Source organism: Panthera leo, chromosome Y (genome assembly GCF_018350215.1).
Source record: "Panthera leo isolate Ple1 chromosome Y, P.leo_Ple1_pat1.1, whole genome shotgun sequence".
Classification (NCBI taxonomy): domain Eukaryota; kingdom Metazoa; phylum Chordata; class Mammalia; order Carnivora; family Felidae; genus Panthera; species Panthera leo.
Genome location: NC_056697.1, coordinates 8478088 through 8505600, shown reverse-complemented (window position 1 = coordinate 8505600; position 27513 = coordinate 8478088). Strand labels below are relative to the sequence as shown.

Below are 27513 nucleotides of genomic sequence, written 5' to 3'. Positions count from 1 at the left end.
AATGACACATCGGACAAAGGGCTAGTATCCAAAATCTATAAAGAGCTCATCAAACTCCACACCCGAAAAACAAATAACCCAGTGAAGAAATGGGCAGAAAACATGAATAGACACTTCTCTAAAGAAGACATCCAGATGGCCAACAGGCACATGAAAAGATGTTCAACGTCGCTCCTTATCAGGGAAATACAAATCAAAACCACACTCAGATACCACCTCACGCCAGTCAGAGTGGCCAAAATGAAGAAATCAGGAGACTATAGATGCTGGAGAGGATGTGGAGAAACAGGAACCCTCTTGCACTGTTGGTGGGAATGCAAATTGGTGCAGCCGCTCTGGAAAGCAGTGTGGAGGTTCCTCAGAAAATTAAAAATAGACCTACCCTATGACCCAGCAATAGCACTGCTAGGAATTTATCCAAGGGATACAGGAGTACTGATGCATAGGGGCACCTGTACCCCAATGTTTATAGCGGCACTCTCAACAATAGCCAAATTATGGAAAGAGCCTAAAATGTCCATCAACTGATGAATGGATAAAGAAACTGTGGTTTATATACACAATGGAATACTACGTGGCAATGAGAAAAAATGAAATATGGCCTTTTGTAGCAACATGGATGGAACTGGAGAGTGTGATGCTAAGTGAAATAAGCCATACAGAGAAAGACAGATACCATATGGTTTCACTCTTATGTGGATCCTGAGAAACATAACAGAAACCCATGGGGGAGGGGAAGGAAAAAAAAAAAAAAAGAGGTTAGAGTGGGAGAGAGCCAAAGCATAAGAGACTATTAAAAACTGAGAACAAACTGAGGGTTGATGGGGGGTGTGAGGGAGGGTAGGGTGGGAGGGAGGGCAGGGTGGGTGATGGGTATTGAGGAGGGCACCTTTTGGGATGAGCACTGGGTGTTGTATGGAAACCAATTTGACAGTAAATTTCATATATTAAAAAATTAAAAAAAATAAAAAATAAAAAAATAGAAAAAAAAAAAAAAAAAAAAAGACCAAAAGCAGCAAAGACTACAAAGGAACAGAGAACACCACCAGAAATGCCAACTCTACAAGCAACATAATGGCAATAAATTCATATCTTTCAGTACTCACTCAAAATGTCAATGGACTAAATGCTCCAATCAAAAGACAATGGGTAAGAAAAGAATGGGTAAGAAAAGAAGATCCACAGCAGCATAGATGCTGTTTACAAGAGACCCACTTTAGACCTAAAGACACCTTCAGATTGAAAATGAGGGGATGGAGACTCATCTATCATGCTAATGTTTGACAAAAGAAAGCTGGAGTAGCCATACTTATATCAGACAATCTAGACTTTGAAATAAAGACTGTAACAAGAAATGAAGAAGGGCATCATATCATAATTAGGGGGTCTATCCACCAAGAAGACCTAACAATTGTAAACACTTATGCTCCAAATGTGGAAGAACCTACATATCAATTAATCAATTAATCAAAAACATAAAGACACTCATTGATAGTATACCATAATAGTAGGGGACTTCAACACCCTCTTACAGCAATGGAGAGATCATCTAAACAGAAAATCTGTAAGGAAACTGGCTTTGAATGACACCTTGGACCAGAAACACTTAACAGATATATGCAGAACATTTCATCCTAAAGCAACGGAATACACATTCTCCTCCAGTGGACATGGAACATTCTCCAGAACAGACCACATATTGGGACACAAATCAGCCCTCAAGAAGTACAAAAAGATCAAGATCATGCCGTGTATATTTTCAGACCACAACACCATGACACTTGAAATCAACGATAAGAAAAAATATGGAAAGACAACAAATACTTGGAGAATAAAGAACATCCTACTAAAGGATGAATGGGTAATCAAGAAGTTAAAGAGGAAATTAAAAAGTACACGGAAGCCAATAAAAATGACAACATCACAGCCCCTAACCTCTGGACATAGCAAAGGCAGTCATAAGAGGGAAGTATACAGCAATCCAGGCCTTCATAAAGAAGAAAGGTCTCGGATACAAAATGTAACCTTACACCTTATGGAGTTGGAAGAAGAACAGCAACTAAATCCCCCACACAAGCAGAAGACAGGAAATAAGAAAGATTAGAGCAGACATCAATGCTATGGAAACTGAAAGAACAGTAGAATAGATCAGTGAAACCAGAAGCTGGTTCTTTGAAAGAATTAGCAAAATTGATAAACACCTAACCAGTTTGATCAAAAAGAAAAAGGAAGGGACCCAAATAAAATCAAGAATGAAAGAGGAGAGATCACAACCAACACAGCAGAAATACAAACAATAATAAGAGAATATTATGAGCAATTATACGCAAATAAAATGGGCAATCTCAAAACAATGGACAAATTCCTAGAAATGTATAACCTACCAAAATTGAAATAGGAAGAAATAGAAAATTTGAACAGACCCATAACCACTAAAGAAATTGAATTAGTAATAAAAAATGCCCCAAAACACAAGAGTCGAGGGCCAGATGGCTTTCAGGGGAATTCTACCAAACATTAAGGAAGAATTAACACCTATTCTTTTGAAGCTGTTCCAAAAAATAGAAATGGAGGGAAAACTTCCAAATTCATACTATGGAGACAGTATTGCCTTGATTCCAAAACCAGACAAAGACCTCACTATAGAGGAGAACAACAGACCAATTTCCCTGATGACCATGGATGCAGAAATCCTCAACAAGATTTAGCCAACTGGATCCAACAGTACATTAGAAGAATTATTCACCACAACCAAGTGGGATTTAAACCTGGAATGCAGGGCTGGTTCAACATCTGCAAAACAATCAATGTGATTCATCGCATCAATAAAAGAAAGGACAAGAACCACATGATGCTCTCCACAGATGCAGAGAAAGCATTTGACAAAGTAGAGCATCCTTTCTTGATAAGAACCCTCAATAAAGTAGGTATAGAATGATCAGACCTCAAGATCTGATCTTTTACCTCAAGATAAAAGCATATATGAAAGATCCACTGCTAATATCATCCTCAATGGATGGGCTTTCTCCCTAAGGTCAGGAACAAAACAGGGATGTCCATTCTCTCCACTGTTATTCAAAATAGAATTGAAAGTCATAGCCTCAGCAATCAGACAACACAAAGGAATAAAAGCATCCAAACTGGCCAGGAGGAAGTTAAACTTTCACTCTTTGCACATGACATGATACCTTATAAGGAAAACCCAAAAGATCCCACCAAAAAACTTCTAGTACTATCCATGAATTCAGCAAAGTCACAGGATATAAAATCAATGCACAGGATATAAAATCAATGCACAGAAATTGGTTGTGTTCGTATACACCAACAATGAAGCAACACAAAGAGAAATCAAGGAATCGATACCATTTATAATTGCACCAGAAACCGAATACCTAGGAATAAATCTAACCAAAGAGGTGAAAAAGTCTATACGCTGAAAACTATAGAAAGCTCATGAAAGAAATTGAAAAACACACACAAAAAAATATGGAAAAATATTCCATGCTCCTGAATAGGAAGAACAAATATTGTTAAAATGTCAATAAAACCCAAAGCAATCTATAATTCAACGCAATCCCTATCAAAATAGCACCAGCGTTCTTCATAGAACTACAATAAACAATCCTAAAATTTGTATGGAACCAGAAAAGGCCCCAAATATCCAAAGAATATTGAAAAAGAAAACCAAAGCTGAAGGCATCACAATCCCGGGCTTCAAGAGCCTTACAAAGCTGTAATCATCAAGATTGTATGATATTGGCACAAAAACTGAGCCGAGAACAATGGAACAGAATACAGACCTCAGAAGTGGACCCAATCTTATGGCCAACTAATCTTGGACAAAGAAGGAGAGAAATCCAATGGAAAAAAGACACTCTCTTCACCAAGTGGTGCTGGGAAAACTGGAGAGTGACATGCAGAAAAATGAGCCTGGACCACTTTCTGACACCATACATAAAGATAAAATCAAAATTGATGAAAGACCAAAATAGATGTAAGACAGGAAGCCATCAAAATCCTCAAGGAGAAAGTAGGTAAAAACCTCTTTGACCTTGGCTGCAGCAACTTCTTACTCAACACCTCTCCAAAGGCAAGGGAAACAAAGGCAAAAATGAACTAATGGGACCTCATCAAAATAAAAAGCTTCTGCATAGCAAAAGAAACAATAAAAAAAAAAAAACACTAAAAGGCAACTGATGGAATGGGAGAAGATATTTGGCACATGACATATGGGATAAAGGGTTAGTACCCAAAATCTATAAAGAACTTATCAAACTCAACATCCAAACAACAAATTATCCAGTGAAGAAATGAGCAAAAGACGTGAATAGACCCTTCTCCAAAGAAGACAACCGATTGTGGTTGAAAAAATACTCAACATCACTCATCATCAGGGAAATACAAATCAAAACCACAATGAGATACCATGTCACACCTGTCAGAATGGCTAACATTAACAACTTAGGCAACAATAGATGATGGCGAGGATGTGGAGAAAGAGGATCTCTTTTGTACTGCTGATAGTAATGCAAACTCGTGCAGCCAGTCTGGAAAAAATTAAAAATAGAACCACCCTATGACCCAGCACCAGTGCACTACTAGGTATTTATCCAAGGGATACAGGTGTGCTGGTTCAAAGGGGCACATGCACCCCAATGTTCATAGCAGTGCTGTCAACAATAGCCAAAGTGTGGAAAGAGCATAAATGTCCATTGACAGATGAATGGATACAGAAGATGTGGTATATATATTCAATGGAGTATTACTCGGCAATGGAAAAGAATGAAATCTTGCCGTTTGCAACTACATGGATGGAACTAGAGGGTATTATGCTAAGTGAAATTAGTCTGTCAGAGAAAGACAAATATCATATGACTTCATTCATAGCCTGCTTGGGATTTCTTTCACCCCTCTCTCTCTGCCCCTCCCCGACATGTGCTCTTTCTCTCTCTCTCTCTTTCAAAATAAATAAATAAACATTAAAAAATAATAATAAAGTGTAAAGCTAAAGAAAACAGTCACAGAGCAGGAGTTAGGTATGATAAGTACACTTGTTTATTTTCACATAGTCTGTGCCCCCAGAACATCTGAATAACAAAATACAGTTCATTTGTGCTACTCTGGTTGAGATTTAGCTTTAAAAATTAAACAGTTCATCCTTCTACTAACTGTTAACTCCAGTGCTGTTTAACCATTTCCAACCCCAGTGCTCACTACCATTTCTTCTTTTCTCAATTTCAAAATAAGCTCTAGCCTCAAGTCTCCAGAAAAGCAAACCTGGAAGTCACCAGATTTATGGCAGATGTCGTTATTACAAAATATTTGGGTTTAGGCAGAGAATGGGAGAAGTAGAAACAGCTGAAAAGCAGTGTTGGAGCTGCTCCTAATTTGCTGCTCTATGGTTTTAAATTATGTTCAAAGTAACTGATTTTATTTTCAACCTGAAATCTCTAAGCACTCTTACTGAAATAAGGGACTTTACTCACCTACCTTGAACTAGACCATTACCGTCTCTTATTTCATTTTGCAAGCTTACTCTTCTCTCATCTTCTGTTCCTTTTCATTTAGTCTGCAGGTTAAACATAACACATAATAGAGGAACATAATTAAAAACAAAATCTCCAATCTAGGAAACCTCTTCCCAAGACAAAAGAAAAGAACAATAAACATTAACTAGGCATATATAAGGCACATGATATGCTATCCAAAATAAAGTGTTTGTGGCGGAGAAGTAGGGGGACCTAAAATTCCTTCATTCCTTAAACACACCAGTGTTGAGGCCAGAGGACTTTGAATCTTTGAATTCCAAGAGCCTGGACTACAGAGTGAGAGAGACATTCCCACAGGGACACCCTGGCGGGCCATAGGTGTGTGATTGTGAACTGGGAGAAAAAAGAGGTGGTGTAGGCACGGAGGGGAAGGATCCCGTTCTGTGGAGACACAAAGGGAAGAGAAACAGAGGCTGTGGAAATGTAGGATTGAATTTGGACAAGAGAAAACCCCAAATGGGAATCAGACAAAAACAGAAAAAATCAAATTTCTAACTGCGGGCTTTCTCCACACTGGGGCTGGTTGCCCTGTTTGTGCACCCAGGGAGCCAGCCCTGGGCTCAGTAAGTAGCTGAGAGGTGCAGTCCCTAGTCAGAGAAAGCCGTCTCCTCCCTGAGTGCTATGGAAAGAAGGTCTACAGCCATTGCAAGGACAAAGATCCCTGCCTGCACCCGCTGGCCAGAGGCCCCTTATCAGCAGGGCAGAGCAGCACCTCCCCATTACTGGGGAGCACAGAGGAGGATGCTTTAAGACATCAGGGTTTGAATCCCAGCCAAGCACCCAGGAGGCAGAGGAGTCAGTAGAGCGGGACAAACAACCTCATTCATGCCCACATGGCACTGTCAGGAACCAGATCACTGAGCAGGATCCTTTAAGACATCGGGGTTTGAATCCCGGTCAAGGGTCTGGGATGCGCAGGAGATTGGAGCAAAAAATAAAAAATAAAAAAAAATAATGGTCCACTCATGTCTGTGCAGCACATTGAGTACACCATGATCACAGTGGTTTGGGATACCTGGTCCAGAGAGGGGATGGGTGTCACCACTTTTCTCCCTGTCACCAACAAAGTGGGGCTTCATGGAAGGGACAAAGGGCCACAGTGGAGGCAGAACCCACTTACCCCAAATCAGGCCCCTCTGCACCTGGTAACTGCATATGTAACAGAGCAAGATTGACACTGACTGAGCCAGACAGTCGCTTCCCCAGACTAGCACTGGTTCATGGCACCCAATGGTTTTGCATTTTCTGATTTAATTTTTGGACAATTCTTATTTTATGTATATATATATATATATATATATATATATATATATATATATATATATACACACACATAAATATACATATATATATATATATACACACACACACACACACACACACATATGCATACACACACACACACACACACACACACACACACATATATACATGTATATATATGTATATGTTTTTTCTTCCTTTCTTCTTCTTATTTCTTCCCTTCTCTAGTCTGGTTATTCTGGTTATTGGCTTGTTTATGCAAACATATTTAATCTGTTCTCTTTACGCCTGTTTTATCTCCTTCTTTTTTATTTTCCTCTTTATGGTCCCTAGATAGGCCATATAGTTCTCTGCCTAGTCAATTTTATTTTCTTTCCTTTTCCTCTGCCCCTGTCATTGCTTTGTATGGGACAAGACCTCTTCCACCATCACTGTCCCCTTTCTGCCTCCTTTTCCCCCCAGGGCTACTTCAGTGAAGAAGTCAAAGCACACCTGATGTAGGGTCCAAACCTTCATTCTGCATAGGGAGACAAAGCAACCAGAGTCACAACAACAGAGAGCAAATAGCACACCCCAAAACACCTCCTGAAGGGCCAGGCCCTGGACAGTGTATGACCCCTTTTTAATATAATAGTTAGTGCTCAAGGGTGCAAGACACATAACAAGCTGCTAAAACACATTAGAGGCAGAAAACTAGCCAAAATGATGAAATGGAAGAATTCTCCTCAAAGAAATTCCAGGGAGATATGACAGCTAAAGAATTGATCAAAACAGATAAAAACAATGTATCTAATCAATAGTTTAGAATAACAGTCACAAGATTCATTGCTGGACTTGAAAAAGGCACAGAAGACAGCAGAGAATCTATTACTGCAGAGACCAAGGAACTAAGAAACAGTCATGAAGAATTTAAAAATGCTGTAAATGAGGTGAAAAATTAACTAGATACAGTGAGAGTGAGGATTGAAGGGGCAGAGGGGAGATTAAGTGAAGTATAAGATAAATTAGGGAAAAAGATGAAGCTGAGGAAAATAGAGCTAAAAAAGTACTAGACCATGAAGGGAGCGTTAGAGAATTAGAGAACTAACTAACTAACTAACTAACTAACTAACTAACTAACTAACTAACTAAGTGATTCAATGAAATGTAATAATATCTGTGTCATAGGAGTTCCAGAAAAAGAACACAAAGGGGCAGAAGGTTTACTTGAACAAACCATAGCTCAGAACTTCACCAATCTGGGGAAGGAAACATTGAAATCCAGGAGGCACAGAGCACTCCCTTCAGCCCTAAAAGGGATCGATCTTCTCCATGACATACCATAGTGAGGCTGGCAAAATACAAAGATAAAGAGAGAATTCTGAAAGCAGCTAGGGACAAATGGGTCTTAACCTATAAGGGTAGAACATAACAGTAGTAGCAGACCTATCTACTGAAACTTGGCAAGCCAGAGGGAATGGCAGGAAATATTCAATGTGCTGAATAGGAAAAATATGCAGCCAAGAATCCTCTATCCAGCAAGCCTCTCATTCAGAATAGAAGGAGAGATAAAGGTTTCCTAGACAAACAAAAACTGAAGGAATTCATCACCACTTAACCAGCCCTGCAGGAGATCCTAAGGGGGACTCTGTGAGTGGAATGTTGCAAAGATCACAAAGGACCAGAGACATCACTATAAGCATGAAATCTACAGGCATCACAATGACACTAAATCCGCATCTTTGAGTAATAATGCTGAATGTACATGGACTAAATGCTCCAATCAAAAGATGCAGGATATCAGAATGGATTAAAAAAAATCCATCTATAAACTGTCTACAAGAGACCATTTTAGACCTGAGGATACTTTCAGATTGAAAGCAAGGGGATGGAGAACAATCTATCATGCTACTCGATGTCAAAGGAAAGCTAGAGTAATCATACATATATCAGACAAATTAGATTTTAAACTAAAGGCTGTAATAAGAGATGAAGAAGGGCATTATATAATAATTACGGGGTCTATCCATCAAGAAGAGCTAACAATTATAAATGTTTAGGCACATAATTTGAAAACACCCAAATATATAAATAAATAAATCACAAACATAAGCAATCTTATTGATAAGAATATGGTAATTGCAGGTGACTTTAATACTCCGCTTACAACAATGGACAGATCATCTAGGCAGAAAACCACTAAAGAACAATAACCCTGAATGATACACTGGACCTGATGGACTTGACAGATATATTCAGGACTTTTCACCCTAGAGCAGCAGAATATACATTCTTCTCGAGTGCACATGAACATTTTCTAAGATAGATCACATACTGGGTCACAAACCAGCCCTCCATAAGTATAAAAGAATTGAGATCATACCACGCACATTTTCAGATCATAATGCTCTGAAAGTTGAAATCAACCACAGGAAAAGGTTTGGAAAACCTCCAAATGCATGGGGTAAAAGAATATTCTACTTGGGTCAATGAATGGGTCAACCAGGTAATTGGAGAAAAAATTTTATTTCATTTTATTTTATTTTATTTTTTTGCATTTTATTTTTTTTTAATTTTTTTTTTTTAATATATGAAATTTATTGTCAAATTGGTTTCCATACAACACCCAGTGCTCATCCCAAAAGGTGCCCTCCTCAATACCCATCACCCACCCTCCCCGCCCTCCCACCCCCCATCAACCCTCAGTTTGTTCTCAGTTTTTAACAGTCTCTTATGCTTTGGTTCTCTCCCACTCTAACCTCTTTTTTTTTTTTTTCCTTCCCCTCCCCCATGGGTTTCTGTTAAGTTTCTCAGGATCCACATAAGAGTGAAACCATATGGTATCTGTCTTTCTCTGTATGGCTTATTTCACTTAGCATCACACTCTCCAGTTCCACCCACGTTGCTACAAAAGGCCATATTTCATTCTTTGGAGAAAAAATTTTAAAATATATGGAAGCAAATGAAAATGAAAACACCACACTCCAAACCCTTTGGGATGCAACGAAGTCGGTCCTAAGAGGAAAATACATTGCAACCCAGGCCTATCTCGAGAAACAGGAAAAATCCCAAATACAAACTCCAAGAGCACTAGAAGCAGAACAACAAAGAAACTCCAAGGCCAGCAGGAGAGGAGAAATAATAAAGATTAGAGCAGAAATAAATGATCTAGATCAAACAAAACAAAAACAGAAACAAAAACAAAACAGTAGAACATATCAATGAAACTAACAGCTGGTTTTTTGAGAAGATAAAAACCTTTTTGAGAAGTTAAAACCCTAGCCAGATTTCTCAAAACAAAAACAAAAACAAACAAACAAACAAACAAAAACCAGAGGACCCTAATAGATAAAATCACAAATGATAATAGACCTACCACAACCAATAAAAGCAATTATCCCAGAATACAATGAAAAATTATATGCTAACATACTTGACAACCTGAAAGAAATGGACAAATTCCACCCTTGACACACACACTACCAAAACTCAAATGGGAAGAAATAGAAAACTTGAACAGACCCACAACTAGTGAAGAAATTGAATCAGTTATCAAAAATCTCCCAACAAATAAGAGTCATGGGTCAGATGGTTTCCCAGGGGAATTCTACCAGACATTTAAAGCAAAGCTAATACCTATCCTTCTCTACCTGTTCCAAAAAATAGAAATGGAAGGAAAGCTTCCAGACTCATTTATGAGGCCAGCATTACCTTGATTCCAAAACTAGACAAAGACCCACTAAAAAAAAAAAAAAAAAAAAAAAAAGGAGAATTACAGGCCAGTATCCCTGATGAACATGATGCAAAAAATTATCAACAAGATACTAGCAAATCAAATTCAACAGCATATAAAAGGAATTATTCACCATGATGAAGTGGGATTCATTCCTGGGCTGCAGGACTGGTTCAATATTCAAAAATCAATCACTGTGACACATCCTATAAATAAAAGAAATGATAAGACCCATACGATCCTGACAATAGATGCAGAAAAAGGATCTGACGAAATATAGCATCTTTCTTAATAAAAATCCTCAAGAAAGTCGGGTTAGAAGGAACATAAAAACCATATAAGAAAAGCCCACAGCTAATACCATCCTCAACTGGGAAAAACTGAGAGCTTTCCCCCCGAGATCAGAAATACAACAGGGATGTCCACTCTCACCACTGTTGTTTAACATAGTGTTGGAAGTCCTAGCATCAGCAATCAGATGACAAAATGAAATGAAAAGGCATACAAATTGCAAAGAAGAAGTCAAACTTTCACTTTTCACAGATGACATGGCACCCTACATGGAAAACCTGAAAAACCCCACCGAAAAGGTGCTATAGCTCATACATGAATTCAGCAAAGTCACAGGATACAAAAATCAATGTATGGAAATAAGTTGCATTTCTATACACCAATAATGAAGTAACAGAAAGAGAAATCAAAAAGTCAATCTCGTTAACTTGTACTAAGTTCTTGTATGGTTCTTGTGCTAAGAACCACAAAATACCTAGGAATAAACACAGGCAAACATGTGAAAGATCTGTATGGTGAAAACTATAGAAAACTAATGAAGGAAACTGGAGAAGACACAAAGTAATAGAAAAACATTCTATGCTAATGGATTGGAAGAATAAATACTGTTATGTCAATGCTACTCAAAGCAATCTACACATTCAATGCAATCCCAATCAAAATTGCACCTTCTCAAAGCTAGAACAAACAATCCTAAAATTTGCATGGAACAACAAAAGACCCCAAACGGTCAAAGTAATACTGAAGAAGAAAACCAAAGTGGGAGGCATCACAATTCCAGACTTTAGCCTTTGATCATCAAGACAGCATGGTGTTGGCACAAAAACAGACACATAGACCAATGGAATAGAATAGAAACCCCAGAACTGGACCCACAAAGGTATGGCCAACTAATCTTTGACAAAGCAGGAAAGAGCAGCCAATGGAAAAAGAGAGTCTCTTTAACAACTGGTGCTGGGACTACTAGAGAGCAACATGCAGAAGGATGAAACTAGACCACTTTCTTACACCATTCACAAAAATAAACTCAAATGGATAAAAGACCTAAATGTGAGACAGGAAACCATCAAAACCCTAGAGAGAAAACAGGCAACAACCTCTTTGAACACAGCTGTAGCAATTTCTTGCTCAACATATGACCAAAGGCAAGGGAACTAAAAGTAAAACTGAACCCTGGGACCTCATCAAGATAAAAAGCATCTGCACTGCAAAGGAAATGATCAACAAAACTAAAGGCAACCAATGGAATGGGAAAAGATATTTTCAAATGACATATAGGATAAAGAGTTAGTATCCAAACTCTATAAAGAACTTACCAAACTCAATATCCAAAAAACAAACAAAAATGAATAAATGGGTAGAAGACATGAATACACACTGTTCCAAAGAAGACATCAGATGGCCAAGAGACACATGAAAAGATGCTCAACATCACTCATCATCAGGGAAATACAAATCAAAACCATATTAAGATAACACCTCATACTGCTCAGAGTGACTAAAATTAACAACTTAGGAAACCACAGATGCTGGAGAGGATGTGGAGAAACCCTGTTGCAGTGTTGGTGGGAATGCAAACTGGTGTTGCCGGTCTGGAAAACAATGGGGAGCTTCCGCAAAAAAATTAAAAATAGAACTACCTTACAACCCAGCAATGGCACTACTTGTAATTTATCCAAAGGATACTAGAGTGCCGATTCATAGGGGCACATGTACCCCAATGTTTGGAGCAGCACTTTCCACAGTAGACAAATTATGGAAAGAGCCTAAATGTCCATCAACTAATGAATGGATAAAGAGAATGTGGTTTATACAACAGAATACTACTTGGCAATGAGAAAGAATGAAATCCTTGCAGCAACGTGGATGGAACTGGAAGGTATTATGCTAAGTGAAGTAAGTCAGGCAGAGAAACACAAACAGCTTATGTTTTCACTCATATGTGGATCTTGAGAAACTTATCAGAAGACCATGGGGGAGGGGAAGGAGGAAAAATAATTACAGAGAGGGAGGAAGGCAAACCACAAGAAACTCTTAAATACAGAGAACAAACTGAGGGTTGATGGGGGGTGATGGGGGGAGAGGGGAAAATGGATGATGGGCATCGAGCAGGGCACTTGTTGGGATGGGTGCGAGCACTGGGTGTTGTATGTAAGCCAATTTGACCATGAATTATATTTTACAAAAAGTAACATTTTTCCACATAACCTCTTTATTATAAGTATTTTTGATATTGCAATAAGAGCAATATTGCCCTGAGACACACAAACAAATTTATTTTACTTATAACAGTGTCTTGTTACTTTTCCTCTCCCACTTTTTAGGATCTTGTTGATGCTAGATCTACTGCTCTCTGTTAAAGCCTTTTACTTCATGACTATCTCACAGGTCCAGACATTCTAAATAAAATCATATGTATTCTACTAATATTACTATGGAAATGTATTTGATATTGTTTAACCCAGACTACTCACATAAGATACACAGATAAGTTAACTTTATATTCAGAAACCTAATTCTGTTTTATTTTAATTAGTGATAAATTCATTGCACTGTTAAAAATTGGGGCAAAACACACATTATGTAAAAATAACCATTTAGAAAGATACAATTCAGGACTATTTGTATCTTTGAAATGTTGTACAATATCACCTCTCTAGTTATTAAACATTTTCATCAGCTTAAAAAGAAACCCTTCATATAGTATTTTCCATTCTCCTTTCACCTGGCCCATGGCAACCACTAACCTGTGGCCTTAAAGGTTATGCTTTTTTAAAAAAAATACAGGTTTCACAGATTTAAGTTCCAAACGGACAGAGTTTTTAAAATCTTTTGTTTTATTCATTGTTTACACTTTTCTTTTACCAGATTTTATGCTACTGGCAGCAATCTAGAAAGAATTGTATTTACAAGGAAGGAAATCATTTTTAGTTCAGGGTCTAAATATAATTATGTATGTATTTATTTAAAAGATTCTGTAAGAATGAGGTTTTGCAGATCTCATATTTTTGTCAATATCTCAGTTAACGTTATTTGGCCTGTTTTATTTTAGCTGAATATATTTCATACAGTAAGAAGGAAACACTCTGTCTGAATGTTACCCTTTAATTGCTAGGAGACCAGGCATCTTGTGATGTCACAACTACTGAGGTGGAGAACCATTGTGATGGTCTGGATACATTACCTGTGTAGGCACGCCAAAACAGCAGCTGAAGCTGCAGTGTTCAAAACCATGCAGATGACAAACATAGCTGAAAGAAACCTTATTTGAGATGGCACATGTTTCTTCAGAAATTCAAGATGGTTCTCCTAAAGATGGATCGACTAATTCTGCAGCCTCTGTTAGATCTCCTTTGTGGGATCCCACATTGACTGGGGATTTGGACCTAAGGTCTATGATTGAAGAAAATGCTTTTCAGGCTTTGTCAGGAGAATCCTTAATAAAAAGACCACGATACACATTTTGTGTCTCTGAACCAGACGAAGATAATGATTTTCTTTCTCTGACTTTTCCCAGAAAACTTTGGAACATAGTTGAAAGTGATCAATTCAAATCAATTTGGTGGGATGAGAATGGAACTTCAATAGTGATTGATGAGGAACTCTTCAAGAAAGAAGTTCTGGAGAGAAAGGCCCCTTTCAGAATATTTGAAACTGGAAGTATGAAGAGTTTAGTTCGCCAGCTTAACCTGTATGGATTTAGTAAAATGCGACAGAGTTTCCAAAGATCTGCTTCTCTGGCTGATTTTCTGGCAGAGGAAAAAGAAGTATCTGTTTTAAGCAAGGTATTCAAAAATGTTATTGCTTATATATGAAATATATAAAATTTTACTTCATACATCAGTAAATATGTTCATAAATATAGGCTGCAACTAGGTCTTTAAAGTTATATGAAAAAGTTTAAAAATACTTATTAAAAATTAAGGATACCTTAGGCATGAATCATTCAGCATTATAAGAAACTGTGCTAGCAACTTTGACCTTTATCAATAAACTCCTATCTAAATAAGCTACTGAAGCCATTTAAAGTGGTATTCACTGTTAGTTGTAAGTAACAGTTACATTTTCACAACCATAATTAAATGTTTATTTCCAGTAAGTAATTTTTTTTAAATACTAACAATGTACATGTATTATTGATGACTTTATGTGATGAAACTAAGTCAAAATTTCATAAATTAAATCTGTTATCCTCTCTTGTATCTTCACTGAAGAATGTCACTAAATAACATTCTCCTTTGGTTTTAGTTACAGTTCTATCATAATCCAAATTTTAAACGAGGCTGCCCTCAACTTTTAGTAAGAATGAAAAGAAGAGTCGGGATTAAAAATGCTTCCACAGTATCACTAGTTCAAGATTTCAACAAGAAACCATGCAGAGCTGAGGGTAATGTGCATAGTCCTAATTCTGGTTTTGTTGCTGAAACTAGTGGAGAAAGGGCATTGTCAACCTCCACAAATTTAAATGTGCCCCTGATAAGGAAGCGTCCTACTATCCAGAGAGTTGCTAATACAACTGCCCCCGTGAGAAGTGATCTTTCTCCCCCGTCATCAATGTCAGCTAGGCCGTCAGAACAAATGGTAATGGATCAGCATGCCATTTTAAACCAGTTGACCACTTTTCACATGCATTCACGTGACAGCTACACTCAAGCAAATGGCCACATTGTGAACTTTGTTACAACTACAACTGCTACATCTCAGTATGGCATCATATCTCTCTTACAGAACAGTTATTTTGGAACAATGGTGGAGCCTTGCACTTTTCCAACTAGATATCCTGCTGTGTCAGCCAGTGAGGTTCGTTTTTCTAACCCTCAATCACCAAGCAACCAATGGTTCTCAATGCCAATGATAGCTGATACTTCTGCTGCCTCACTTGCAACGTCAACTCATCAACCGTCTTCATCCTATGTACATCATCCTGATTACAAGTGATCTATCAAAGGACTACCAGATAATACAAGAAAACAAAGATTAAAATTTATTGGCAAATGACCAAATATGGAAATTCTCTTATTTGAACAATAAAATTACATGTTCACCTTTATGGTTTCATTTTGTTTACTTTTGAAATAATTTAGAGTAAAATCCTTTGTTATTTATTTATTGTACTTATTGGCCATTTGATAGTACTACTTTGACATGCCTCCTAAGTAAATTATGCCTAATCAGCTTTTTAAAAAAGACATGAGGTGCAAAGGAAAAGAAGCCAAAGTTATGTAATTTCTGAAGCAGTCCACGATGAATCAAATAAAGCCATATATTAGGATGACAGGGAAGGGATACATGTAAGTGAGCTCTAGAAGAGGCAAATACAAAGAATTTAGTATTCTCTCAATTACATTCTCCCAGTCATGTAGAAGAGTCCTTGGATTTTAGTTGGTAAAGGTTGTCTTGATTAAAAAATGCGTTCATACTGGAAAGCATAGCATCTTCTCACTAGTGCAGCAACCATTATGCATCACTGGAATAATAAAGATCACATCATGCAGTAATGAATTGCAGCAATCAAGGTGTTGTATAATTTTACAATTGGTATTATCTAGGACCTGTTTGTTGCTCTAGTGATCTCAAAACATTCCAACTTGTTTGTGCCTTTATTTCCTTCTCGCATGTGTTCATCTTTTATATCTTCTAATATAAACCTTTATGTTGTTTTCTTGTTCCATCCAAAGCCTATTCCATGCTTCATTCCTTATGCTGTTATTTAATGCCTTGTTGATTCTGAGCCCTGAAATTCAGCACAGGTAACAAATCTATTAAAGAGGTGACATCTGTTCACCTTAGTAGGTTCACATGTTTGTGTTCACCGTCCATTTTGAGCTATATTTACACAATCTCTTTTTAGCTATGCCAATTCTCATCAGACAAATTTGGCACCAGCTCCTTCCTTGGTTAGAAGTCTCTCTCTTGAGTTACTGGACTACTACTTTCATCAATCCAGCATATGCATCACCTCTTCCAAGTTGTTTCCTGTCAAATGCCTTTTCCTAGTCAGTCATGGACATCAGTACAGACTGATCACAGTGACTCCCATACAATATATTTTTACATGTATGTTTCTGAATGAATGGTGGCTTAAGCCAATCAAAATTATTTTTGTAACTCCTATGTCCTTCACTACTGCCATAATTCGTAATTTTCTCTTTACTCTTCACTGGAAAGTTTCTTAAACGGTAGATCACAGTAGTGTACAACAGTATCTAGTACACTAGATAGTAACTTTGACATAATGAAACTAGCATCACTCCATACACTGTTAGTTTCCTGTTATTTGACCGTTATGCAAACTTGATACTTCGGGTAATACCACTGTAAAGGACTTTATCCTTTCTGTTTCACTGAAATATATGTATTATTTCTCTGCCTCTCTCACCACTTCTTCTCCAACTTCAGCTTTCACAAGTCTTTCCCTGAGAAAATTTGTGATACACTTACCAACTCTTTATGTATAGCAGTATCACAACTATTGCACTGAAGTGCATTACTGACGAAATTCATCCACTTAGTCCTATGAGATAGCTGAGACTGCGATGGAATACAGATCCGAACATCCAGAGGTCCCAGATGGCAACACATTTTTGTCATCGCACACCATATACATATATTTTCAAATTGTGCCCACACAGGAAAAGTTTGGAACTATTGCTCCATATAGGAAATCCTGACTTCTTCCTGGGGTTTCATGACAATAAAATGGTTATCTATGCCCATTAAGTCTTTAATCATTAGTTTTCGTTCTCAGATGTTTAATTATAGAGAATATAGTTCAACAACATGTTTAATGTACATGAATGTTTCAAGAAAAAATTGAGTCCTAAAATAGTAAAAAATTTAAAAAAAGATTTAAGTGGCATAAATGGAGAACATTGAGACAACCAAAAGAAAAATAATAGCAGGATGGAGGAGATGGTTAGAATATGGAATTGAATACAGCGAGAGTAAATCCAGAATAAGGTGTCAGATAAAAAAAAAGAATGAAAAGTAAATGAGCAAATGCAGAAAACAGGTAAGCATGACTTCACTATCCTTTTCCTACGTGCCCCAAGTCTTTCTACCCTCAAGTATAATACAACATGGTTTCAATATAATCCTCAAGTCACAGAATATCTTAATTTACAACTTATTGTAAGGTGTCTTGAGATTGAGGACAAAGTATATCTTTTAAACATTCTTCTTATTTAGGTTCTCACGAGTTTAAAATCACTCAACTGCAAAGATAACTTCCAACATTTGGCCCAAAAAGAATACTACAGCTGTTCTATGGAAGAAACAAACATACTATTCCCTATGCATCCCATAAGTACAACTAAAATTCTTGGGTGTTACGTATAAAACAAATTTTGTAAAAAGACTCTGAAAAGTGGAGAAAACAAGTATATTAAAGAGGAACTGAGAACCAGGGCATGATGAGATGGTAAGTTCCCTGGATTTGTGTGTGTGTGTGTGTGTGTGTGTGTGTGTGTGTGTGTGTGTGTGTATGTATACAAGTATGTCTTTGTGCTTGTGTGTGCCTGTGAGAATGTATCTTTAAGTGTGTACCTAGATTTTCCTTTTGCCTTTTGTATCACAGACTTGGTCCTAAAGAAACCCAGAAATGCAAATAGGCACAGATCAAAAATACCCCTAATAAAGACTGCTTTCTCCATTCAAGGTTAGGAAAGGGGTGTCTTACAAAAACAGAAAACTGTTAGACAATAATACTATAGTTTATCCAACCACAAAACTCTGGACAAACTTCTCACCAAAGCCAGCAAAGCCTAAGTCGGACCTTAGAATTCCATTGCATCAAACAATAATAAGGGCCCCAACTCATCGCTGGGGTAGTACCAGAAAAGCCTGAGCAGAGAACTGGTGTTTTCAATAGTTCCATGTATTAATAAGGCACCCCTCTTTTCTTAGGTACCAGTAAGGCCTGCAGGGAGTAGGCCACTGCTTACTCATCAATAATAAGTAGCTCTCTCCCCTCAAGTATCAAGAGTAGCCAATGAGGAAATCTGGAATTCCGTCCCCACATGGCAGGACATCAGTTTCCTGTTGGAGTGGTATCACATAGCTAGCTACAAGAGAAGGACATTAGAACAACATCCAGAGTTTCAAAAAATACCCTAAATTTCCAAGTTTCAAATAAAAAAAATCACTCATTGTGTCAAGAAACAGAAAGCTCTCAACCTGAAAGAAAATTTAGAAGTACCAACAGAGAAATACCAGAGAACCAGTATTAATCTGACTAAGGCTTTAAAGCTGCCATCATAAATGGCTTAAATGAGCAATTTTGAACATACTTGAAAGTAATGAAAAAGTAGAAAGCATAAGTATATTTAATGTCAGAAAAAAAGAACCAATGGAAATTTTAGAATGCAATGTAATACAATTAAATTATATAACACTATCTGAGCTGGTGCTAAATGTATGTAAAGCAATCATTTAAGACAACTATAAACAGCAGAGTGCTAAGTGATTTAAAATAAGGTGTCTACATTTCACTCAACCTGGCAAAAAAAAAAAAAAAAAAAAGTCCAGAAAACTACATAATGAAATACACACACACACACACACACACACACACACACACACACACACACACACTGTGATAGCTAGAACAGCCACTAAAGAAGATATACAAAGAGAAACAATGAAAACAACACTCCAAGTATATAAGAAATTCATTTCAATATAAAAATACGTTTTAAAATTAAAAAATGGAAAAACTATACTATGCAAGCATTAATCAAAAGAAAGTAAAAGTAGATATATTGAGAACAGCTGACATAAACCAGAGAAAAGAAAATTACCAGAGATTAGAAAACAATATTACGTAATAATAAATGAATAATTCGTCATGAAAAACAGCAGCAGTCTGGAATGTTTATGAACCTAGAAACAGAGTAAATAAGTAAACCTTAAAAGAACTAAAAGAAATAGATAGTACAGTTGAAGAGTTGAACATTACTCTCTGAATTCAGAGAGCTAAGCAGAAAAGCAGCAAAAATGCAGAACTCAACAACACTATCAACCAGTGCAATATAATCCACTATTATTGAACACTCTCTCTAACAGACAATATTTTTTTTTCAAGGGACCATGGGACATATTCATGATACCATAAAACAAACTTCAACAAACCTGAAATGCCTGAAATCAGGCAGTGTGTTGTCCAACTCCATTGGAATCAAAGTAGAACACAGCAAGAGATAACAAGAAAATTTGTTGCATACTTGGAAGCTAATCCATGGGTCCAGCAATAATCTTTAGGTAAGCTAAGGGTGAAAGAAGAAGCAACAGAGGAAATAAAATAATGCACTGAACTAAAAAAAATAAAATAAAATAAAAGTACAACATATCAGATCAGATGCAGGCAAAGCAGTAGTAAGAAGAAAATTTATGACATTAACTGCAAACATTAGAAAGGAGGAAATGTTTCAGTTACTAAACTCCCTCTTCAAGAAACTAGATTGAGAGGAAAATAATCCAAAACAAACAAACAAACAAACAAAGGAGATAAAATAAGTTATCAATGAAACACAAGAGAGAAAAATAGGAAATAAAATGAAACAGAGCTTGTTCTTTAAAAAGAGAATCAGTGGGGGGCGCCTGGGTGGCGCAGTCGGTTAAGCGTCCGACTTCAGCCAGGTCACGATCTCGCGGTCCGTGAGTTCGAGCCCCGCGTCAGGCTCTGGGCTGACAGCTCGGAGCCTGGAGCCTCTTTCCGATTCTGTGTCTCCCTCTCTCTCTCTGCCCCTCCCCCGTTCATGCTCTGTCTCTCTCTGTCCCAAAAATAAATAAAAAAACGTTGAAAAAAAAAATTAAAAAAAATAAAAAAAAAAAAGAATCAGGGGCATCTGGGTGGCTCAGTCTGTTAAGTGTCTGACATTGGCCTAGGTCATATCTCATGGTTGGTGAGTTTGAGCCCCTGGTCGGGCTCTGTGTTGACACCTTGGAACCTGAAGCCTGCTTCAGATTCTGTGTCTCCCTCTCTCTCTGCACTTTCCCCCTTGTGCTCTCTCTCTCCCTAAAAACTAACATAAAACATTAAAAAATAATAATAAATAATTTTAAAAAAAACAATCAAATTGACAAACCTGTACCAAGACTGAAAAGAAAAAGAAGGGACTTTAGTAGTACAAACAATGAAATGGGATAGTACTACAGACCCTGCAGACATAAAAAAGATAAAAGAATTGCTATGAACAATTGCACACATATAAATTTGACAAATTTGACAAACTTGACAGTATACCTCAGTTATCCAATATGAAATACATACCTAAAATAGCCTGGTAACTTTTAAAAGAAATATCCAGACTTAGATAGTTATGCGGGAGATTTTAAGAATTAACGTGAAATCTACACAATCTTATAAAAAATATAAGAATCTACGAAACATTTTAATAATGAACATCAATTCTACACAAACTCTCTCAAAAGATAAAGGGAACCCATCCCAATTAATTCTATAAAGCCAATATTACCCTCAAGCCCGAATTAGACAGAGTGGAACAAGAACACACTCAATAACCATCATGACTAGAGAGGTAAAAATGTTAAAGTAGTTATTTCTCAATATAGAAGTATAAATACACACCATGATCACAGGGGTTTATTTCTGTCATGCATGGCTGGTTCATTATTCAAATACAATACAGTTTTCATATGTAGTCTATAATGTTAACAGATTGAGAAAAAATACATGACACACCAACCAATTCAGAAAAAAATTTGACAAAATTCCATACTCATCCATTATTTAAATACTTAACATTTTAACTGTGAACAGAACTTAAGTTCCTCAACTGGGTAAAGAACATCTGTAAAAAAAACAAACAAACAAAAAAAAAAAAAACAAACCAAAAAACTCTACAGTAATTTTATAAATAATGGTGAAGGACTGAATGCTTTCCCTTTAAAATTGTGAATGAAACAAAGTTGCCTCACATTCCCATTTACTAAACAATGTCTTACAAGTTCTAGTGAGTACACTATGACAAAACATAAAAGATATAGATATAAATATTGATACAGATATCCTGATATACATCAGAAAAGAAGAAACTGAACAATCCCTGTTTTCACATGACATGACTGGATACTTACAAAATCCCAAGAATACCCAAAAACTCCTGGAACAATGAGTTAGCAGTCAGAGGACACAATTCAACATACACAAATTGGGTTTCTGATGACAAAGGGCTGATATTAAAAATACAACACTAATTATAATTGATTTTTAAAAAGTAAATAGGTATAATCTACCAAGACATATAAAAGACGTTGAGACTGAATACTACAAAAATTATGAACACTATGGAGATATACTATTATTTATGGATTGTGCGACTCAACATATTTTGAAAATAATTGATTTTAGTCAAGCTGGATTCTTGATTTACATGTTTATTTCAATTCTTTTATAAATCCCAGCAAGGCAACAGTAGCTACAACACCGGACTGGCCTGACAAAGAGCTACCAGAATAAAGAGCTAAGAAACATAAATACATAAATAAGCATGTCCAAGCATTTTTGGACAATGTTGTAAAAGCAGTTTAATGCAGAAAACACTGTCTCTGAACCAAGGGAACAAATGAATATCTGTAGGGAAAAAAATCCTCATTAAGTCTCACCTAATTCAACAAATATGTCAACTGAGATTCAACACAAAGTATAAAACTATACAATTCTTAGGAAAAACCATGAGAAAATTTTCAGGCTCTACAACTAAGTAAAATGCACACCAAATGCACAATACATATACTATGGGGATAAAGTGATAGGAAAAAAATTTGTAAGCTGATTTAAAAATATTTTAAAACTTCTGTATCTTTTGAAGATTATATTAAAAGGATGAAAAGCAAAATTACAGACTAACAGGCAATATTCACAAACCACACATCCAAAAGTAAAGGAAAGCAACTGAATATTATAAAGAAAGGAAGGACTGACAACTATTTAGTAGACAGATTCCTACGTTAGGTTTCCTGATAGAGATCAATCTCTATGAAATCGGTATTAATCACATAAATAAATAGAGAATTTTAGGCACTATTTAATGATCAGATGATTATGTTTTTGTTTACTGTTAATATTTTTCCTTAACATTTACTATTACTATTCTTTCCTCCCAAAACATGAAGTATATAATAATATAACCTCATAACTTACATGTAGAAGTGATTTCCTTATATTTGTCTTTAAAATGATCCCTATTAATATTTCAGATTGTGTATAAAACAAACACTAGTTTCTACCTTTTCTCCTCCTTTTGTGAGGTGAATAAAAAGAACTGGAATTGAAAACATCCATCCATGATGGTCTTATGTATTTGAAAACATACAAATGAGACTCAAGAGGAAAGCACTTTATGGGGTGGGGGAGATGTATGCTTCTTTCTATCTGGTACATGTCTAACATTATATTAACAATCTTGCAGTGCTAATAGTGTGTTTACATAAACAATTTGTACTTCAAACCAGTTTTCCATTTTCTAATGTATATCTCCAATTCTTGAAAATAGCAAGTCTTCCTTAATGAGTGGAGGGAGAAATTTTAACTCATAAAGAAAAAGTATAGGGAGTAAATTTCATATATGCTTACACATCATCATTGAGTTTTTGAAGAAACTGCAATGTCACAAGCCATATTATCTTATCAGCCTAGGAATCAGACATTAACTAATTAATTGGCTAATCAGAATTAGCCAATCCTCCATTACAATTAGAACAAAAGCATGTGATAGAGCGTTCAAGAATCCCTAGCATTCAAACACATATTTAAGACTTCAACATGGGAGTGCACTACTTCATATTGTGGTGAGGGTAACCTGAAGTTTGGCAAAATCACCTGTAATGGATAAAGTATTCCAAATTATGCTGTCAGCAAGTGAAATGCCAACATCTTGTGCTCCGTGGAACATAAGTAAAGAAAGATTTTGCTCTAGACTCATTCTGTGTCACGGTTTTGGAGATTATTTCAAAAATGTTAGCAGTTAGCCTCCTTCTGCCCACAATTCTGTAGAAGTTAACCAGTATCATTTTCTTTCAAATATTCAGCTCTATTTGTGACAAATGTATAATCACCTAAGTAACCATGACTTCAATGACTTTGGGAATATAAGAGCTCACAAAATTTCCCTAGCCCATGAGGGGACATAAGCCACCATCTAACCAATCCATCCCTCTAGAAGGCAATCCCATTTCCATTTCCATTTCCAAGGCTAATTTTTTTCTTAATGATAGCATAATATATTAAATAAAATGTGCAAAATCTGAAGTCTACAAATTGATGAATTTTTTACATGTCACTAATTGAGCCACTCACCAAATGTTAAAAACAAAAACAATTCCATATACCAACTTTTCTCCCATCTGCACACCAGATGCAGAATATAGCTCTATTCTGTCATCTGAGCACCAGATTAATTTGCATATTCTTAAGTAATATATGGATAGAACTAATTATGAGTCGAGTTTCCTTTGCTCCAAAACTCTTCAGTGACACTTTCACGTTGTCCAATGCATCAAAAAGTGCTTTTTCATTGCTGTATGATTTGCCTATGATATATTACCCTTTAAATGGTGTCTTCTTTCTTATATATTGTTAGACATAACTGATAGTATTCAGGGCATACCCACAAATATCATAATACACAGATAATTTCTCTATTAGTGATACTGCACTCTGATAGGTACATAATGTCTAGTCAATGTCTTCCTGTAATGTTGGAAATTATTAGAAGAAGATCAACTTCCAGGCATGACTAAAATGCCAACACTATAATCCCTGAAACTCTTTCCAGGAAAATGCAAAGTAAAAAATTATTTTCATAACACTAAAATGTTATTATCCCTTTTTACTGTACTGATGGTTGCTTCTACTGATGGTGCAAAGAACTGGTAGTTTTGAGACTTCTGGCTCCCTACCAAACAGGAAATAAGACAGCAGCACCATAAAAGATGGAGGGTCCTAGATGTCACCATAGGAAGACACTAAACTGACCTCATCCATGGACACACTACATATGGAGCAAATGCTCCTAAAGAACTGACAGTTGCCTGAATAACTTTCACAAAACAAAGGAAAAAGAAACCATACAGAGAGACACAGAGACAGAGTAACAATGGCAACCTCCCTTACAAAGTGAACTACAGTGGGGAGGGAAAATACTGAGGGACCCACCCAGAGTCACTCAAGATGAACATAAGAAACCAGTTACACATAAGAGAAACTCCGTAAGGCTATCAGGTGATTGTTCAGCAGAAACCCTGAGGACAGAAGAGAGGGGCATGATCTGTTAAAAATGATGAAAGGAATAAATGTAGAATACTCTACCTAGCAAGACAGTGGTTCCGAATAAGTCAGATAAGGGATGCCTGGGTTGCTGAGTCGGTTAAGCGTCCAACTTTGGGTGGGGTCACGATCTCATGGTTTGTGGGTTCGAGCCTTGCATTGGGCTCTGTGCTGACAGCTAGGAGCTTGGAGCTTACTTTGGATTCTGTGCCTCCACCTCTCTCTGCTAGACCCCACTCGTACTCTGCCTCTCAAAAAAATAAATAAACAAAAAAAAAAAAAGAAAGAAAGAAAAAGAAAAAGAAAGAAAACAAAACAAAAACACAACAAAACAAAACAAACAAAACAAAAAACCCCAACCAACTAAACAAACAACAAACCCCAAAAAGTTCAGATAAAGAGTTGACCAGACAAACAAAATTTAAACGAATTCATCTCTGCTAAAACAGACTTACAAAAATGTTAAAAGGTAATTCTTTAAGCAGAAAAGAAAGGGCTGTAACTAGACTCACCAAAATTATGAAAGCAAAATTTTCACAGGTAAAAGCAAACAAATAAAAGAGTAATAACAGACCAATTATGTATAAAGCTAATATAAAGGCTAAAATAACAAAAGTAGTAAAAAAAATTGTATCTAAAAAAATAGCTAACAGACATTAAATACAAAGGCACAAAATATGATACGATATACATAAAACACGGAGGAGGGGAGTAAAAATTTAGTGCTTCTAGAATTAGTTTTTGAAGGCGTTAAGATGGTGTAGTAGTACGGGGACCCTGAGCTTCTCTTGTCCTGAAACACAGCTAGATAAGCACCAAACCACTCTGAACACCCAGGATGCTGATCTGAGGCTTAACGAAGCAATCTGCATAGTTTGAGGTACAGAACTTGGAAGGTATGCAGTGTGGTGAGGTGAACTCAGAGAGAGAAGAGCTGCAGAGCTGTGAAACATTAGGAGCCATGTTCATGGAGAGAGGACAGAAAGAGAAAGAGAAAGGGGGAGAGTGCAGCACATTGGGATCATGCAAGAAAAGCACCGCCCCCCCCACCCCAAAAGTAGCTGGAGACAGAGAAAGAAAAGAGTGAAAATACTTACAGAAGACTGGACAAAAAATATGCCTAAAACCATTGACAGGAAGGAGAGCATTTCAATACCACCAGAATTCTGTAAATAGTGGAGCACAGAGTCTGAAGGTTCAAAGCTCAGAACCTGGCAGTACTCTGGTGAGGAAACAGGTAGAATTCCCCAGGAGTAGGCAGTGGAGTCTGAGGGCTCTGTTTCCCAGGAGGAGAAGTGGTTTCCCTTGCTTGGAGCACATTTGATAGAGGTCATGCAGCCTCCCCACAGGCAAAAGTCCTAGCAGGCCCCAGAGAGCAGCCAATGTTTACTGATATCGGAAAAAAAGATGCTGAAGGTCAGCAAAACCTGGCACCAGTTGTGTGTTTGTGACTCGCCATAAACACATGGCCTCTGCTGCTGTGTGATCATGCAAATGTTTTCAGGGACAGGCTGACACCGGGTCATTGCTGGGCAAGAGCAACCCCAGAGAATCAGAACAGGTCTCTGAAGTGTGGGTTTTTGAAACACAGCCCCATCTGAGATAAAACTCTGGAGGAAGGTGCCACCTGGCAGGCAGACAGCATGGACATGGACAGGATAGAGGCAGGGCACAGATGGAGGCCTGAGACAAAGGAGGGATGCTTGATTGTGGGTGGGTAAGGGGATGGGGTCCTGCACCAGAGACTAGGGAGCTAGGTGAAGTAATTTTCACTTCCATCACATGTGCACACACACAGACCGACCTCAGTGAGCTAGGCAGAGCCACCAAGGGCAGACTGGAGCTGTTACACCAAATCCTGCCTATCCATTCACTCTGGGCTCATCCCCCAGAAGATCAACCTGCTTATCACTCTACCGACTATACTGTAGTCGGTATGCGGGAAACTGGATGTAACTTCATTAAGGTTTAAATGTGTCTGTTGGTTTGTTTATTCGTTCATTTTCTTTGCTTCTGTTTTTGCTTAGATTGTCTTATTTTTTCTTTCCCTTTCTTGGATACAGAAAGAATAAATTATTTTTTATTTGTTAATTAATTAATTAGTTAATTAATTAATTTTTAAATATTTTTTTACACTTTTATTTTTCTTTAGCTTATTTTATTGTTATATTATTTAATTTTTTTATTTTTAAATTTTTGTAACTTTATTTCCCTTTCTCTTTTTTACAAAACTATTCTATGAAGCTTCTCTCAACAAGCAGACCAAAACACACCTAGGGTATAGTTTCCTTTATCTGATTTTGTTTTTAATTTTTTAATTTTAATGTTTCATTTTATTAATTTTTCACCTCAAAAGAAAGAACAAGAAGAAATGACAGCCAGGGATTTGAAAAAAAAATTTATTATGTTTA

The 27513-nt window shown here is 36.9% G+C and overlaps 2 protein-coding genes across 13 annotated transcripts in view; one reads left to right on the top strand and one right to left on the bottom strand.

Moving 5' to 3' along the window:
• Nucleotides 1-27513, bottom strand: part of LOC122212654 (eukaryotic translation initiation factor 1A, X-chromosomal) — a 140037-nt gene that overhangs the window by 47914 nt on the left and 64610 nt on the right. For 5 of the 12 annotated variants that reach the window (XR_006199242.1, XR_006199239.1, XR_006199240.1 and 2 more), the window contains 2 exons: nt 19945-20078; nt 5491-5569 (listed from right to left, as the gene is read on the bottom strand). The exons of 1 other annotated variant lie outside the window; for it this stretch is intronic. Coding sequence is in view for 1 of the 11 variants with exons in the window: in XM_042926599.1 (XP_042782533.1) it covers nt 5561-5569 (9 nt within the window). In the remaining 10 variants the exon portion in view is untranslated. Of the gene's footprint in view, nt 1-4947; nt 5570-14478; nt 14565-16463; nt 16550-17256; nt 17494-19944; nt 20079-27513 lie in introns of those variants that run through there. 6 more of the 12 variants (XR_006199247.1, XR_006199246.1, XR_006199241.1 and 3 more) reach the window with 6 other exon arrangements.
• Nucleotides 13809-15865, top strand: LOC122212650 (heat shock transcription factor, Y-linked-like). Its single transcript, XM_042926592.1, has 2 exons — nt 13809-14600; nt 15064-15865. Exons 1-2 carry the CDS (start codon nt 14088-14090, stop codon nt 15751-15753), a joined length of 1203 nt encoding a protein of 400 aa, XP_042782526.1. The 5' UTR covers nt 13809-14087; the 3' UTR covers nt 15754-15865.